This window comes from Myotis nattereri, assembly GCF_964212035.1.
Source record: "Myotis nattereri genome assembly, chromosome: 1".
Classification (NCBI taxonomy): domain Eukaryota; kingdom Metazoa; phylum Chordata; class Mammalia; order Chiroptera; family Vespertilionidae; genus Myotis; species Myotis nattereri.
Genome location: NC_138075.1, coordinates 136,569,144 through 136,587,743, shown reverse-complemented (window position 1 = coordinate 136,587,743; position 18,600 = coordinate 136,569,144). Strand labels below are relative to the sequence as shown.

The 18,600-nt window shown below is 43.5% G+C and overlaps 1 protein-coding gene across 1 annotated transcript; it reads left to right on the top strand.

The window, feature by feature from the left end:
- Window positions 1-13,189: 13,189 nt before the first annotated feature.
- On the top strand, window positions 13,190-17,052 carry SKIDA1 (SKI/DACH domain containing 1; the record flags this gene model as incomplete). Its single annotated transcript, XM_081103948.1, has 2 exons — window positions 13,190-13,318; window positions 14,237-17,052. Exon 2 carries the CDS (start codon window positions 14,350-14,352, stop codon window positions 17,050-17,052), a length of 2,703 nt encoding a protein of 900 aa, XP_080960074.1. The 5' UTR covers window positions 13,190-13,318; window positions 14,237-14,349.
- Window positions 17,053-18,600: the final 1,548 nt, after the last annotated feature.

Genomic DNA, 18,600 nt, shown 5'->3' with positions numbered 1-18,600 from the left:
GATGTGGGAGACACACTTGCATTGATTGCCTCCTGCACCCTTGCATCCTCAGGGCCAGGGGCAGAATCTGTAAATCAGGTACATGCCCTTAACCAGGAATCAAACCTGAAACACTTAACGTGCACAAGCCAACACTCTAACCACTGTACCACACTGGCCAGGGCTTTAATGTATTTCTATCAAATAGTAGTAAAAAGAAAGAATAACAAATATTACAAAATAGTTCAGATATCTGTTTTGTTTTTTTATTCAGTAAACATTTATTGAATATTTACTGTGAGCCAGGGATTGTTTTGTATGCAGAAATAGAGCAGTAAGTTATATTTATCCTTTGTGTGATATACATACACATACATATATATGACCATTGACTAAGTATGCTAATTCTCATGCCTCAGAATAGATTTAAAACTTTATCGTTAAATTGCCACAATTCTTGAAGTTCAAGGAAGTTTTTAAAAATACAAGGTAATAGCCCTAGTCGGTTTGGCTCGGTGGATAGAGCATTGGCCTACAGACTGAAAGGTCCCAGGTTCGATTCTGGTTAAGAGCACTTGCCTGGGTTGTGGGCTCGATCCCCAGTAGAGGTATGAAGGAGGCAGCCAATGATTTTCTCTCATCATTGATGTTTCTCTCTCTCTCTCCCTTTCTCTCTGAAATCAACTTTTAAAAAATTTAAAAATACAAATATTAAAACCATAGTCCATAGGATTTATAGAATAACTTCATAGAAAAGGACAATTTTAATCTTAAAATAATGTTACCCTTTAAATCTGATTCTACATTCTCAAAATATATTTTGGGAAAAAAGTGTATATAGTACCTGTAGAATAAAACAAAAACCTGTCGTCTCCAGTATTAGTCTTCACAGAGCAGCAGCTAACTCAGTACTGGCTCATTTATTTCTCTATTTATCTGAGGTAAACCACATAAAAACTCAAATATTTTATGATGTAACCTCTAACACTACTAAAATGAGAAACTGTATTTTTTTTTTCCTCTATGGTATATATCTTCTTATAATTTTCTTTATTCCTGAACCTGGGAACCAAATTTTTTACTTGCTTTTCCTTAATTATTTATATAAATCGATACTATGAAAGAAATATTTAACCTAAATTTGGCTCATAGGTTAGTATTGCTTGTATTCATTTTTTTAATTAAAGCTTTATTTGCATTCTGTTTGTAAATATTATACTTAGTGTATATAATGGTAAATACACCATTGAAGTATATTTCTATAATGAGGTATAGAAATTGTGGTATATTTCTATGTTAAGACTATGTTCGCTCCCCTTAACTCAGGTTCTTGACTTCCACAAAGTGTTTAAAATTCCATACTGGCTCTTATATTAAGGTTTTTTAAAAAAATAAATGAAAAGCAATTATTAGAGTTCACCTACTAAACCTCATCAGAAACTATAATCGTTTCTAAATAAATTGGATGAAAAACACAAAAACGCAATTTCTTATTATCTGTACAAACTTTCAGATATGTCCTCTTTTACATAAAGAAATCTCAATAAAATTTTGTTTTGCTTATTGGGTACCCAAGGTCTCTTACCTTTTATGTGAAAAGTTTATTATCAGCCATATATTTATGCTAGTATGATTAAAATATTGAGGTATTTCTTTAACTACTTTCGGTATTTGTCTCACCATAAGTGAATACTGTGTCCTTATAGATACAAAGCCACACATGACACCTATATTATGGAGTACTATTAAAAATTTCATTAAAAGATACTCATTTCCATTGTTTTCCATTGATATTTTGTTAATGGATTTTGGAAAATTCCATTCAATGATGATGTGTTAATCTTAAAGTAGTTACTAGGTGAGATTTTTACTCACATACCACCTAGCAAGTGTGTTATGCGCAGTAAGCCCATAATAAATATTCATTTATGTACAATATTGGTATTTAATAGTTTACTGTGACTGAGCTTAATTTTTCTGAGTAAGGCAAGACTTTATCTTATCTGTACACTGAACTAAAATGTAACTAATGATTAACAGAAATTTTCAGATAAATAGGTTTCCTTAAATATTTTCAGTAGTTAAAATTAATATAGGTGAAAAGTTTTTATTTACCAAGTTGTTTAGAAGTGACTATATTTAAGTAGCCCTCAAATGTTACCCACCTTTTCATGTAAATGAATCAATCATGATTAATATTGTTAGATACACTTAATTGCTGAAAAGTGTAGTTATGTAATTCTGAAATTTAAATTGTGTGTCATCTAAATTTTAAAACTTTAAGACTCATTGTCTAATTTCACTTTAAAGGATTTGGTTTGGTTAATCTTGTGTTTTTGGCTTTAAAGCTACTCTGTTTCTATGAAATTGTTATATATTGGCTTTGTTCGCATTTTTGGGTAAAATGCCATGTAATTACCACTAGAAAAATAGTATCTAAAAGATGCTGTTAGATCATCTAGGCATTACATAAACCTCAATAACATTTCAGAGTTGGACTATTGTTTTTTCCATGATGCAACAATACTTAAAGGTTTATATTTTGACTTTATAATGTAAGAATAGGAGTGTAAAGTCTGTGTTCCCATTTTTTTACACTAAAGATTTGCATTCCTGTTATGATTAAAGTGCCAAATGTAGGTGTCTGTTTATAAGATACAATAAGTTATCTAAGTGAAAAGATTCTGGACATGGAAAAGAGGAAAATCAGGTTTTGAAATGAAAGAAAACCTCGAAAGTAAATAAACATATCTTGCACCAAAAAGAAGAAGAAGAGGAAGAAGAAACTATTAAACTGAATTGCTAAATATTATTTGGCCCAAAAAAATCACTTTTTAAGATTTAAATGTTTTCCCCTCTGAAAGGGGCCACTGCTTACCAAATCCAGATTCAAGCCCAAGAATATGTTAATTAACTGCATTGTGTCCCAGAAAGAATGAGGTTGACAAATTCATTTTTTATTCCTTCAATTAATAAATGGTTTTCCTGGTACATCCTATATTTTTAAAAACTATAATGTGTATATTTACCTCTTGAAATTGTACAGTAACAGTGTCAAGGGCCTATTGGACCCAGGATAAATCTTATGAAGCTTAACATTCCAGTCGAATTAAAGACACAAGCCCCCAATCACTTTTTGTCAGTCTTACTTTACTATGGCGCGTAAGACCTAGAATGTATGTAATTTTTATATAGTGCCGCTTTACCCCAATTAAGAAAGCAAAGATCATTGGTGCAAGCAGAAGTGGAAAATATAGTGACATAAAATTAGGAAGGGTTATTTCAAACAGTGACCAGGAATACTACAGAAGTTCCTTTCCATCCCCAACCCTATTCATATCCTTTTTCCCACCCATTTGTTGTTTTTCTCACTAGTATATCATGACTTGTAACATCTTAACTTTAAATGAAACAAACAAAAAATGCCTGCAACACTAAAAGGTGTAAAAAGATGCACCTTCTACAATCAACTACATAGCAAATAAACTTATAAAGCTATTCTAAATGCTCAAAGTCTTAAAAATAAAAAATGTAAATTGCACCCAATAAGTTAGGGAGGGGGGACTATGGGAGGACGAGTGTGTAAGAAATGAACAGATTGAGAATACTTAATTTTCCACACCAGTTTTTTTTCTGATCAAACCTTTCCATAGTTAGACCTCAAATGATTTCTTATGTGAGAATTTCTACCTACACCTCAAAATAATTGAATGATTTCCATGAGGAAATGCAAGTTTAGGAAGAAGATCCGCAAAATGAAAGTGTTAAAATGCAAACCACTTCTATAGTATTTCAAATGCAAAATCTCAACCATCACTACCTTTAATTCTTAGGGTTCTCTGCAAACAGAGGCTGTTTATGAACATCATCTGTTAACTTCTTCCTTGTAATTCAAAACCCTTGTCAAATTATGTTTTCATGATGACGTGTAAATATAATATTCCATTAGAGATCAATTCTAATTGGTTTTTAAAAATCCACCTTGGGAAAGAGTGCTGCACACACAGACTAGTAATGGGTATTTTGCATGGAATTTCCGCAAAGTCTATTATAAGTCTAAGTGTAAATTACTCCCTTGCCCTAGTAAGGCTTGGACCCAAGGACTGAAATTATTTCTTCCTGAGTTTTCACGCACAATGACTTTGGTCTTGTCTTCAAGACCCGCGAGCACTTGTTGGAAATCTTCATTTTAAAAACACTGCGACGTTTGGCTAGAAATATTTTCCACATGGCTCACAAAGGAAAAGAGAGAGTCTCGTACGTGGGTTGCAATTATTTGCTCCAAACCAGGGTTTAAACGCAAATGACACGTTTTTCCCTTTTGAATGTCACTGTGACTTCTTGAAAATGCATTTCACGTGAAGCAATCAAGCCTGTTTTTGTGAGGGGTACCTCAGCCCTCTTAAAATTAGGCTTCATACACACAACAAAGGGCTGAATCGTAACAAATACCGAGACTGCGAAACGTGCTTTTCCGAACTCCTCTGCCCCCCGAATCCATACATTTAAAAACACTTAAAACATGGTGGCGTCTGCTCTAACTCTCCGCACCCAGAATGGGAGAAGCCCGCGATCGTCTCCAGATAGTTAGCACTTTATGGGCACAGGAGGCTGTTTTCCCGCTTCCACGTGGGAGTCGCAGGCTCGCCCGGCTTCCGCCGACCCCGCGGCGCGCGGAGCCTCCGCGCCGAGACCTCCGGAGTCGGGAGCCGCTCGCCGCCGAGTCCGAGACCCGCCGCGCCGGCCCGACCCGGCCCGGCCCGGTCCTGGCAGTTCGGGGAGGCGGGGGTGGGGTCGAGTTGGGCCGCAGGACCCCTCCCGCGGGAAGGGCGCGCCGGTGGAACCGCGGCGCGAGGGCCAAACAATGGCAGCGGCCGCGCCTGGGGAGCCGGGCCCCCGCCCCCCGCGGCCCTCCCCGCCCGCCCGGCCCCCGAGCGCCGCGGCCCGCGCCCCGCGCCCGGCCCGCCGCCTGCTTCCCTCCGCGGCCGCCCGCTGCCCTCGGCTCCCAAGCCCAGGCGCTGCCTTCCGCCTTCCAGCCTCCCTGCAGCCGCCTTCCCGCTATCCCGTTCATATATTTTTTCAATTTCCCTTTTATTTTCGGAAGTGGTGGAGATGTCTTACTTCTTTTAATTTTAATTTGCCATTTTCCACCGGAAAATATTCCTCAGGAAACCCCACATCTAGAGTAAATAGAGCAAATCGAATAAAACCTCTAACTTTAAATACATCTCGTATTTTTTTTAATGCCCCGATGCCTTCTGAACTGCAAAAGAACTCTCCTCTCCCCTCTCTTTTTATTTCAATGCTGTTATGTTAAACTCCACCGAATGCATTTTGACCGGGGAGCAGACTGTCCAGCAGCAGGCAGCGAATCCGGTTGCATCGTGCGCCTCCTGGGACGAGGGGAAAGTAGAAGGTGGACGAGGGAGCTTCTAGGGAAGGAAAGCAACGCGATTCGCGGGGGACCCGGCCGGGGGCAGCCGGGGGCTGGCACGACGGGGGCGCGGAGGGCCCTCGGGCTCCGGGCGGAGCCGCAGGTCTGGGGGAGCGAGGAGGTTTACCCAGCGGGGCCGGGTGCCCGTGGGCCCGCGCACGCCTTGCTGAGCCAGGATGGGGCAGCGGAGATTACTTTGCCTTCTCTCTCCCCCAAGAAAAAAAACATAAAGTTGGAGGGAGGCGGAGAGAACAGCCACCCTCATTTCCTCCTCCGGCCTCCGCGGACAGGCTCGGGCCGCGGCGGCAGGGACAAGGCGCGGGACCGGGCTGACCCATGGAGTCAACAGGTCCAGGCCTCGGCCGGCCAAGGGGCCGGGCCGCCAGTCCCCTTCCCGACTGACCCCTCCCCCGCGGGCCGGCCGGCCGGCCCCGGGAAGCCGCGCTCGGCTCTCCCCGCTCCAGCGGCCTCTCCGCGGCCGCCCGGCCCCGGCCGCTGGGGTGGGGGCGGGGCGGGGGTTCCCCGCCGGAGAATCCTCCCCCGGGGCTGGCGGCGGGGGGAGGGGCCGGGACCGGGGACTGGAGGATTAAGGAGGACTCGAGCTCGGCACGAGCACGGCCCGCGCGAGGCATCCTGGGTAAAAAGTGGCCGCGCGGCACCAGGAGAGCGCGGCGAGGAGCCGGGGTCAGAGGTCAGGGCCCTGGAGCCCGGCTGGCCGAGCCCCCGCCCCGCCCCCACGTGAACGCGGCGAGCAGGAGGAACCTTTTTGTTTTCGCCCGGCCTGCGCGCCCCCATATTGACCGAGCTGCTTCTCCGGGGCCGGAGGAGAGGGGAGCTCCTCGCGGCTCTCCTAACCCCACCCCCCTGCCACCGCCAACACACAGCCCAGCTCTACCCTTCCTCCCAACGCACGCCCCAGCCCCCCGGACCGGCTTGCAATAACGCAGTAAATTTGCTTTAACAACAAGTGGGGGTGGTTGCATTTACTCCTCCCTCTCCTCTCTCCTCCTCTCGCTGCGGCTCTTGACACTACTACAAACCAGGACTATAAACATAAACATGTGTCACACTGTAACTGGGCAGGTAATATACGCGTTTGGGGGAGGGGGGCTTGCCTCGTCGCTTGGGGGGCAGTAAAAAATGTGTTTCACGTGCTGGACGGTTTAGGGGGCTCCCCCCCACACACACACACACACACACACGCTGATCGGTTTATACGATGCCGCCGGCACTCGGTCACTGACTCATCCAGCCACACAGACCCACAAAGCAGCCTTGCCCGTAACCACCCTACCCCAAAAGCAAACACACTGCAGCACGCATCTCGCTGCTCGTCCAGCCACCGCTGCCATGTCCTCTATCAGCAAAAAGTAGCGTCAAGACTTGAATCCCCTTTTCTTCTTAAACATTCTTTTCCGGATGGCAACATGGAACATTTTTTTTCAACCTGCATAGTACCCTGGTCACTCCCCCTCGACAGTACCTGCACGTTTTGTGCGCAGAAAGCCCCTCAGACAGCAAGAAAGGTGATTTCAGTGCTTGAGTTCGAAAGCGGGGAGGCAGGGGCTCTTCCTCGGGCTTTGCCTTCCCGCCTCTAGCAACTTCTGTCGTAAGTTGTTGCCACCGGCGTGGTGGAGAGTCGCCACAGCATGTCTTTATTATCATTATTCAGTCTGTGTTCACAATGCCCCTCAACTTTTTTCTCATTCTCAGTTCGACAAGCCTAGCAATAGCTACGGAAGGGCGAGGAAAGCGAATCCCCTGGAAAGGTTTTTGGCTTGAAACGGAGGGAGAGACAGAAAATAGTCAGATGGAGAAGGGGTTCCCTTTGTTCTTTCATTGTTTCTCTAGGAACTGGTGAACACAAAGACAAACACTTACCTTCTCTTCTTTTTGCTCCAAAAAACAGACGTTCCCATCAGCCTGGAAAATACACAATCCACCTTGAAAGTAACTACGGATGTCGGGAGAGTTTGTATTTCATGCTTTTTCGCTCTCTGCCCTCTTTTAGCGTAGGATTAAGTCGCCGAGCACGTTGCTGCAAGCCGTAGCCCCCCGCCTTAGTGAATCGGTCACGTTTAGGACCCTCTAAGTCCATCCTAATTCTGCCTGCAGAATTGAGGGTATTGGAGCTCCAAACTTTCAATAGGAAAGGGGCCTGCGACTACCCAACCAACTTACAAATACCTTGACATTTTTTACCACTTTACTTTTATACCACAATCACCAAATAGAATTTACCAAGAAATATTAGATCTTTCTTCGAGGAAAGTTTTGTGTTTTTTTTTTAAGTTTATTCTTAGCAGTGCACTACTTAGATGTGGACAAAGGCAGGTTTAAACGGGCATTTAACTGAACAGTGTGTTTTCCATAATGTTTGTTATGCCATGTATGTTTTAAAAACACAAACAAAACACTGCTAGAACTGAGAAAGGAAGCAAATAGAAGTTTGAAATAGAATGTTGAGGAATGACTGAAAGAAAGGCTTTTTTGGGCTGTAAACATTTGCCTCAAAAGCGAAAACTAAGCTTTTCAAAGTTAAAAGATTTAATTTTCACCCTATGATTTCAAAATTAAAAAAAGTGACTTTCCTGGTTAGTATGTGATGTGTGTCAGTGTGTAGTGCCCAGCCTGGTGGGCATTCCTGTCCAAACCTTGTTTAAATCTGATTATGATGTGATTTGTTGAAGTCATGAATATGAAATGATCCTTGTGTATCCATAAATGTGAACTTGGGATTTTTTGATCTCCCGCTTTTTTGTGTGCGCCCAGTAGCTGCAGCAGTGGAAGACAGTGATTGGCTCCAGTGCTCCTAGAAGGATTTGGGCTGAAGCCAGGGGAACAGAACCAGAGGATTCCCTTTACAGAGGCCATCAGGCCCCACCAGGCCCCGCATGCCTTATCTTTCCCTTTTCCTCTCATGGGTGCTCAGAATTTCGGTATGGCTTCAGCACCCCATAGGTAGGCCTCAACACTTAGTGTCATCACTTCAGCCTCTACACATTTGGACCTTGTGGGGAAAAAACAAACAAAAAAAATGGGGCAACACAAATAAATTGTGGCTCTTGATATTTGTGTATTATATAATATATCAAAGTTGAACTCCACTTTCTCAGATTTTTTTTTTTCTTTCAATATTCAGGATCAATTGTGAGAGACCCCGGTGTCTCATAGGAAAATATTGTAACAAAACAAGATAATTGGGGGGAAAGGCTGTTGTAGTAGGAAAACTGGCTTTTCTTTGATAGCATTTAATTGGAATTAAAAGATTCTTGAGCTGTAAACATTCTTTATTTATTCAGCACACATGAGCAGGCATTGTTTTACCACCATCATAATTATGGTGTCCTTTAAACTAGCTGATAGCAGGAACGATAAGGAAATGTGCCTGTAGCTTCAGATCAGGTCTCCCTCCTTTCTTCTTTTCCCTCCCTCCCCTCTCTCTCCACTGCCCCTCATTCCTTTCTTAGTCATGGAGTCCCCCATGGCCCTTGAGATGAGGAAAACAGGAAAATTTGGCCTAACCATTTTTCACATCATGAAAGTGATTTGTACCACACTCTCATTCGATGCAATCTGTAACTTTCTAGTCTCCTATGTTTATAGCTGCTTTTTAGCTTGCAATGTCTGCTCTCTCAAGAGTTGCTCACCTGTATAAAATTTTGTCCATTAAGGTTTGTTGCTTCACCTTTGTCTAATTCAGAAAGCACACTCTTAGGGCTTTTTTTGTGAACAAAGGCTCACAAAAAACCCTTTACCTCCAAGGATTTGCAAATTTATAAAGGCTGCATAGAATTCAAGATGAGTCAGGGGGCAAAAAAAGGGTAGGAGGTCATTGCATTTTGATTATGGGTCAGTAGACAACATGGCATATACTGTGTCCCAAACTTCTGTTAAAAACAGGATTTTTAAATGCCTAAGAACAGAAGGATGGGCCCTTTTGGAGATTTGCCATGATTTGTTTGGATGAGACAAAAAGAAAAAAAATAAGGAAAATATACTAAGTTATAATTTAAGTTGTTTTTTCAATTTAGCCATTTCCTCCTCCTCTATTCTCAAGTTCTCCTCCCAAACAGCAAAGAACATGTGAGATTAGATAAATTTAGGTAAGAACTGTTGACTATCACACAAGCTTTTATTGTCTTATATCCTCAATTAATTTAACCATATGAGGCTTTGAATTATTATTATTTTAGTTTTTGTTATAAGTATTATAGTTACTTTTGGTTAACAGCATAAAAAGCTTCTTTTATTCTCCTAACTAGTATACGTACATTGTTGAGGCCTTTGTGATGTTCCTTGGTCTTTTCTGTCTGAATTCACTTTGAACAAAATGTGCCCAGCAATCTTTAAAACAAATGTATATGGTGAAGAGTTAGGCAGTGGGGATGGTGATGGGGGGGGGGGGGGGTGATCCTCATTTAAATTACGTATGTATGGATGAAAGCTTGGAAGGAAAAGGATTATTTTAATGCTCTTCAGTACTTTGATTATAAGTCAGTTGTAGTGTAGAAATACAAAAGTACTCTTAGGTTTTCCTTCAGATTTTCAAAAGAACTTTCCCCATTAGTAAACTATTTCTGCAAATTGCTATTGCATTTCCCAGCTAGCCATTTAAAAGACTGTAAATGTCGTGTGCATTACTTTGCCCCAGAAGAAAGAGGTCAGACTGAATTGCAATGGTATTTAAACATGAAATACGGTAAAAATAAATCAAAATAGATAATCTAAAGGTAAATTCTGCACATTCACACCGGATAAGTAAAGACAAATATGTTCATATCTTCATAGCCCATCCCTTTAAAACCTGAAAGTGCTGATTTTTTTTTTTTTACAATAAATGTAGATGTAAGTGAACATATAGAATGTATTTCTATCTGTATTTGTCACAGAGGGTTCTTTAGCAAGCATCTTTGTTTTCAAGGCTAAAATACTTCTTATTATAGTATATAGATTATGCATTCCTCACAGAGTAAATAATCACATTTAACTTACAAACTCAAAGCCTTTCATTATATATACCTAAATTCTCAATAAGTAATTTCCTGGCCCCTCAGAGATGGATATGCACATAATGTTAATTTGGGCATATCCACCAACATATGTATATGAGTTTGAGAAACATAGAAGTTGATATATCTTTTCTTAAAAAAGAATTTGAATACAGTCCATCATCTGAATTGGGTTCATCTTTGATTGTAGAGGCGGCTGACATGGTCAACAAATTTATCAAAGAAATCCCCTGGCTTTTGAAGAATAGTACTTTATACATCTGGATCTGCACATCCAGGCAAAGTAAGTAAATTATTGCATAACTTTAAGCATAATTGATACCAGACACCTTTAATTTTTCATCCCCATTCTTTTGGCCAGCTTTCACATTAATAATCTAAGCCATAAATGTTGGTAGCTATTGATCGAACTCCCCTGTGTGCATGCAAATCCATCTTAAAGTCCCCTGCCTTTCATGTGTGAGCGCTCAGGGGCCTCTCCTAGATCTTTTTATGGGGATCGACCCCCAATGTGCCTGGAGAAGACCCCGGATATGCAACGTGGGCTGATGGCCACAAGAAAGCTGTCTGTCACATTCTCTGTGTATGTATGTGTGTGAATGCGCGTGCTCACGCCTTCACACATACACACACACACACACACACACACACACAACGATGGGGGAAGTTAAAGGAACAAAAGAATGTATTAGACAGAAAGATGTGTAACAGGAGTATTAAAAATGTATAAGTGTAAAGGTGTCTGGGTGCACATACGAAGACATTCCTATAAATTGAAGGTCTAGAGACAAATTCTCAAATCCCCCAGCCTTTATATTTCTCTTTTTGACCCACCTGATTATACAATTAGTTTAAAAAAATACTTAATACTCTACTAGTTTTTAAAACCACCTATATTGTCAGTATTTTAAAGATTGAAAGAGAGGAAAGGAGAGGGAAAGAAGGTAATTTTGAAACGGTTACTAAATCATGTTGCCATATGCAGGAGGAATAGGAGTGTGTATGTGTGTCCGTGTGCGCGCACGCGCGCGCGGCCTAGTGCGCGCGCAGGCGCGCAAATCTAAATAGGAATCAAGAACAGCTAGAACTACCTGCCCCCCCCCCCCGCCCCCGAAAAAAAAAGAAAGAAAAGAAAAAAAGGCGTGGATGGGGGCAACGCTGTAGGCAACCTATTGTAATATCTCCTCAAAGGCTTTTTCTGAGTTTACTATTTCTTGGCTGTTTGACTGATCGAAATCTTAAGGCTGGGGGAGGGGAATTGGACGGGAGTTGGGTGGGAGGAAGAGGCTGGCAGTATATAAGTGCATCAGGAGGAATTTTAAAACATTGTTGCTAGCAATTGAAAGACTGTGGTTATTCTACCTTAAAAAACAAACATCAGCATCTGCTTTTCCTGGAAACTTTGCTTTCTGCTTAAACCTTGTGCATTTTCCCTCCTGTGAAAGTGAAAGAGAAAAACGCGGTGTGATGGATCCAGATGCAAAAGAAAGCCAACTCGGTGGATGGTATTAGCTGTGACGAGGCATTGTTCATTGCCGCCTGTGGGTTACGTTTAAAGCCTGAAATATCACGAGATCCATTCAATGATCCTTCTCTCATTCAAGGGACAAAAATGTAATTTGCTGTAGCTCTGATTTCTTGGATGGAAATGCTAGCCTTAGATTTCAAAGGCAAGAACTAGACATCGCGGTTTGTACGCACATTGATTAAGTTGAAGAGCGGCGATTACATCTGTGCTGAGTGCAACAGTAGTCCAGGGCTGACTTTTCAAATCCCAACCTCTGAGTTACAGACTCTCTTAAATAGACTTCCTTAATTTCCGGATGCACTTCTTGAAATTCCCAATTCTCTTCAAAATTCCTGGGAAATTACAAGAGATCTAAGGGTGGGGGTGGGGCACTATGGCCGAGATTTCATGCAAACTACCTTTTTGTATAAGATTCCTCGGTTTTTATCTTTTTTCTATTTTAGAGCTATATCTGCTTTTGCTAGCCAGACCAGAGGAGTGAAAGCTGGAACTTTTGAACGTGAAGGAAGAAATTATTGTACAATTTTTTTCTTGCAAGCTCAGAAATATCCATTTATTCTTTTGACCTCGCGGATGTCTATTTTTGGAGGAACAAGGAAACAAATGCATGGGTTACATTTATGCTGTAGTTGCAAACACCTAAGGGTTAAGAAGATTTTGCCGAATTTTGCAAAGCAGCCAACAAACCGCCTTGGGATTGTGGTAACACAACTGGGAAGACCCTTGCTCTCATTTGGCAATATTTTGGATATCCTTGAAAATGACACCAAAATACGCCTTAATTTGAATAAGAAGAGGTTAAACAATATTGATATTCATCCAAAGTGATTTTTTTTTTTTTAAAGCAGATGCTTGGCTTTCGCGGGGGAAAAATGAGAGTTGTGGAAGATTCGTTTAAACTACCAAGTAAAAGCATCATAGATTACTGAAATGGTCTGCATTGTACATCAGCATTCTCTCTTCACCCTCATTACGTAAAACCTCTGGATGTACTTTGGGCGTTTTACGTTTTCTTTTCTTTGCTGCAGAAACAAGCTGCTCCCTGGAATTCTGACCTGCGGTGAACAGGACCTAGGCAAAGGCTGTGCTGGGGACTCTGGATCCCGTCCCCAGTCCAGCCTGGTGAATTGTGAAAAGTGTACACATTTCTAGCTTATCTATGCTTTGTTATGGGTCTGACGTGAAACTACCTCCTCCCTACACCATCCCCCAGCAGAGAACCCAAATCCAGATGAATTGTTACAGTGTTTTGGAGCTGGAGCCCTGAACTGCTTCCTTGGTCAAATAACTTTGTTTCTGGTTGTAAAAAAGTATTGCAGGAGGAAAAAAAAAAAAAAAAAAGGAAAATCGAGCGAAATTCAAAACGTAAGTCCATACTGGGGCGATTCACCGCGTGGGTTTAACTTTGGAGCTCGTAGCCGGTCTCCTTCCCCATTCCCATAAGGGAAATACCAGGCTATTCTGCACATTTTCACTTACGCTCCATTTTCCAAAGGAAAAGGGGGGTGGGGTGTATCTATTTAAGCTCGATAATGTTTTTAAAATGCTTTTCTTTGAAATAATAGCTGGAGCGGTAAAATGCAAATAAAGCAAAAAATAGGCAATATTCCTTTAAAGGCGAATATACAGGTTTGTTTTTTTTTTAAGCGTACACACACTGGTTCAGATGAAGTCTGTGAGTCAGGCTGTTTCTGAGCTCCGATAGTTTAATGGAAAGATTTATATACCAACTGTATTATTTACTTTGGGAGGGGAGGTGGCAGTATAAGGGTATGCTAATTAGTGGGAGATTTTGGGGGGAAGGGGTGGAATATCAATTTTTATTGCATCACCTGTCAGGAGTGTCCAATCAGCGTTGGCTTTAGGGGAATTAATTGATGAAGGTGTCTCCGGACGAGCTCACTTCACTCTGTCATTTTATTTGTAGCTAAAGCAGCGACGGGAATAGCAGCTGCATTTCTTTTCTCTTTCTCCCTTCACATTCCATTATCAAAGTGCTCCAATGGAGAAGGAAGAAATAGAGGGGCCCAGGTACTGATCTGCATCTGGGACTTACACTGACACACTGGCAGATCAGAAGCCGGATGGTTTTTCCCCTCTTTTAAAAAAACGAAAACCAAAAAAACAAAAAGGCAAGAATCAAGTTAGTGTAATTTCACGTTTGTTGTTTTTTTTTTTTAATGTTTTTTTGTGTGTGTGTTCTCCCCCTCCCCCCCCCCAATAATTTCGCCTAGAGTTTGGCACTCCCTTCGCCGGGAATAACAGTCTTTGTTATTTTATTAGCAGGATGCCTTGAGACACACGCAGCATCTGGTGGAGGATTAACATACATACATGTGTATGTATGCGTCACGTATATATTTGCTGCAAATGGTGGGGATCATTTAGTGCCCGAGATGGGAGACCTGAAGTCAGGTTTTGAAGAGGTGGATGGCGTGAGGCTCGGCTACCTCATCATTAAAGGAAAGCAAATGTTTGCCCTCTCCCAAGTCTTCACGGATCTGCTGAAAAACATCCCGAGGACGACCGTGCACAAGCGCATGGATCATCTCAAAGTGAAAAAGCACCACTGCGGTCTGGAGGAGCTGCGGAAACTCAAGGCCATCAACAGCATCGCCTTCCACGCCGCCAAATGCACGCTCATCTCCCGGGAAGACGTGGAAGCGCTCTACACCTCCTGCAAAACCGAGCGGGTCCTCAAGACCAAGCGCAGGAGGGCCGGCCGGGCCCTGGCCACGAAGGCGCCGCAGCCAGAGCGCGCCGCGCCCGCCGCCAGCCCCCGCCCGGCTTTCTGGAAGGACAGGCACCAACTTTGGCGGGGCCTGAGCGGAGCCGCGCGGCCCCTGCCAATCAGCGCGCAGTCCCCGCGCCCGGGCGCCGCCGCCGCGCGCCCCGCCGCCCATCTACCTCAGATTTTTAGCAAATACCCGGGCTCGCACTACCCAGAAATCGTGCGCTCGCCTTGCAAACCCCCTCTAAACTATGAAACTGCCCCGCTCCAGGGAAACTACGTCGCTTTCCACTCGGACCCGGCTTATTTTCGGACTCTGCTTTGCAGCAAGCACCCGGCCGCCGCCGCCGCCGCCGCCGCCGCTGCTGCCGCCGCCGCCGCCGCCGCCGCCGCCTACTACCAGGCATCGGCGGCCGGGCCCCAGCCCAAGGCGGCGGCGGGCGCCGCCAGCGGCCCGGTGAGCTCGACCTATCGCTGCAAGCGCAAGCGCGGGGGCTCCAAGGACTGCCTGCTCGCGCCTCACGCCAGCGCCCGCCGCCTGCTGCTGCTGCCCAGGTCCTACAAAGCCAAAGCGGCCACGGCGGCGGCCGCCGGGGCCACTTGCCTGGAAAGGTTTCATCTGGTTAACAGCTTCTGCCCACCTCCCCACCACCACCACCACCACCACCACCACCACCATCACCACCACCACCACCACCACCGGGCCCAGCAGCCGCTGCAGAGTCACCACCCGCCTCATCACCACCGGCCGCAGCCCCATCTGGACAGCTTTCCCGAGAGTTGCAGCAGCGACTCGGAGTCTAGCTCCTACTCGGACCACGCAGCCAACGACTCCGATTTTGGCTCCAGTTTGTCCAGCTCCAGCAACTCTGTGTCCTCGGAGGATGAGGAGGAGGGAGAGGAGGAGGAGGAAGAGGAGGAGGAAGAGGAGGGGGTCACTGGGGCCTCGGATTCCAGTGAAGTCAGCTCGGAGGAGGAGGATTCATCCTCGGAATCGGACTCCAGCTCTGGCTCCAGCCAAGTGTCAGTGCAGAGCATCCGTTTCAGGCGCACCAGCTTCTGCAAGCCGCCCAGCGTGCAGGCGCAGGCCAACTTCTTGTACCATCTGGCCTCCGCCGCCGCTGCAACCCACCCCGCTGCTTTCGAGGATGCCGGCCGACTTCCCGACCTCAAGAGTAGTGTCAAAGCGGAGTCAGCGGAGGAATGGCCTCTGCAGAGCTGGGCCCCCACACCGTCTCCGGTGTACTGCTCAGCCAGCCTGGGGAGTTGTTTCACAGAGATAAGGAACGATAGGGTATCTGCGATTACATTCCCACACTCTGAAATTTCCAGTACTGTAAAGAGAACTGACCTGACAATTAACTGCCTGGCAGAGGGGGACTCTTCACCTAGCCCAAAGACAAACAATGTATTTCCACAACAAAGAATACTCCGAGAAACTAGGAAATGCCTGCAAGCAACTCCTACTACACACTGTGCGGATAACAACACAATAGCTGCTAGGTTCTTCAACAGGGAGTCTTCACTAGCAGCAGCAAAGCCAGAAAAAGATTCCAAAATCCCCCCTTGTGTTGAATTTGCTACGGATTTGCCCTCTTTGCAGACTGATCCTGGAGTGGATGCAGCAGCAGCAACGAAAGCAGAGAATCCCTGCACTGACACAGGCGACAAGACACTGCCACTTCTGCACAATATTAAAATCAAAGTCGAAGACAGTAGTGCTAATGAAGAATATGAACCTGACCTTATTACAAATAAGCTAAAGTGCGAGTGCAATGATACAAAGGGTGAGTTTTACAGTGTGACTGGGAGTAAAGAGGAGGATGCCTTGCTAACCACAGCCAAGGAAGGGTTTGCATGCCCTGAAGAAGAAACTCCTTCCTTAAAGCCACTGGCTCTGAGACAGGGCCTTTCATGCACTTTAGGTTCTCCAAAACCTGAGGATGGGGAATATAAATTTGGTGCCAGGGTGAGAAAAAATTACCGGACACTAGTCCTGGGAAAGCGACCTGTACTTCAGACACCTACAGTCAAACCAAATTTGAAATCAGCTAGAAGTCCTCGTCCTACAGGTAAAACTGAGACACATGAAGGAACACTGGATGATTTTACAGTTATAAACAGACGCAAAAAGGTAGCCAGCAATGTAGCGTCAGCAGTGAAAAGGCCATTTAATTTCATGGCAAATTTTCCTTGTCCACCATCACTCACTATTGGGAAGGATGGGGATTTGTGGCCTGCATATTCCTTAAACACCACTAAGGATTCCCAACCTCCTCACAAGGCCCATCCTATCTGGAAATGGCAGCTGGGCGGTTCTGCAATACCTCTTCCACCTAGTCACAAATTCAGGAAATTTAATTCATAAAAGTGTTTTGGAAGATATTTTCTTGAACCATATTACCTTCCTTTTGTTGTAAACTGCACAGGATGGTTTGTACAAGTCCATTAATATGTTACACCCCTTTTGGAGTCCTGGTTTATCACATTTTGAAGACAGAAATCGGATTACTTTTTTTTTTTTTTCCCCCATTGTGGGTTTGTGTGTGTGTGTGTGTGTGTGTGTGTGTGTTTTAGTAGGGTGGGGGTGGGGTGGGAGAATGCTTGGTTTACATTCCACAGACTACTTCAGGCTAAAGACTCAAGTAAAACTCAGTTATTACGGTAGAGCTGGAACACTTTACTGTTTTAATGCTAATAATGCACCCGGTACCTCAATTCAACTGCTACAAATAAATGTCAAAAGGTTGAATAATAAATATTACAATGAGCCATTAAGTTTATGCACTAGATTTCAGACCTGAAAGTGTAACTTCATTCAGTGAAAGTTTGTTAGGTTACATAGTTACACAGTGAGGTAGCAAGAAGTTTCTGTGAGCCCAAAATGTTCTCTTCTGGAGCTCCTTTGTGGGGTATCTTTTTCCTTTTCTCCCCTCATTCCCTCTCCAAAAGTAGTTGCACTTAATTTTTCCTTTTTTGAGTGGAAAGATTGGGGAGTCCTGATTGAATGCTGGTAAAAGCTGCCTCATATATACTGAGTAAAATAAATATGAGATTGTATTTCTTTTGTAAAGGGCGTGATTTTACTTTTACAGCCACTCCTTGCAATTGGAAGAGTCCTTTTTGTGTTGTCACCCAAAGGTTTTAAATAAGGTGACTAGTACCTTCGTCCTGCTTACCTTGTAGTCTGAACATGACTCCTCAAGCTTGCAAAACAATTAAAATTCAAACTTGCAAAACAATTAAAATATTTCTCTTTAGAGCAGGATATTTTATGGTCTGACTCCTCATGGTGTCAAAGCATTAAAAACTCCCAAGAAAAGTAAAATGAATCAGAGTTATAAGAAAGCCCAAATCAAAAATAACAGTTATTTCAGGGCTTTTTGGTACTAGAACTCAGGCACTTGGATTTTATTACATTTTACTTTTTCTGCATCTCTCTAAACTTCTGTTTTCAGACCATCCTGTGTATAGAGCAGGAGAGTTTCTACTGCAAGTGACAATCAGAGGTGACTATCTATGTTTGCACTTAAAATCAAAGTAGTTCAACATGCAAATGGCTAGGATAGCCCTTGGTACGGGCCATGCTGGTGTACTATGTTGTGATGATGGAAGCAGTAAATCAAAATTATGGAAATTTGCACTGTTGAAAAGCATGCTTTAGCTTTATTTTCAATTAAAAACACTGTTTAAAATTCCTGGTTCCATACATTTCTACTTATTCCAGATTGAAGAATGGTTAACAGAAATGAATGGTTTTGTTGACATTTTCACTTGTAATGTTTTTGCCTGAAAGAAATGCATTTATTTGGTATAGTGTTTTGTTGTAATACCATTTGATGATGCCAGTGAGTTTCTGTGCAAAACACTGGTAGATTTCTTCCTAAATGAGGACAAAACTTTATAAACTTGGTAC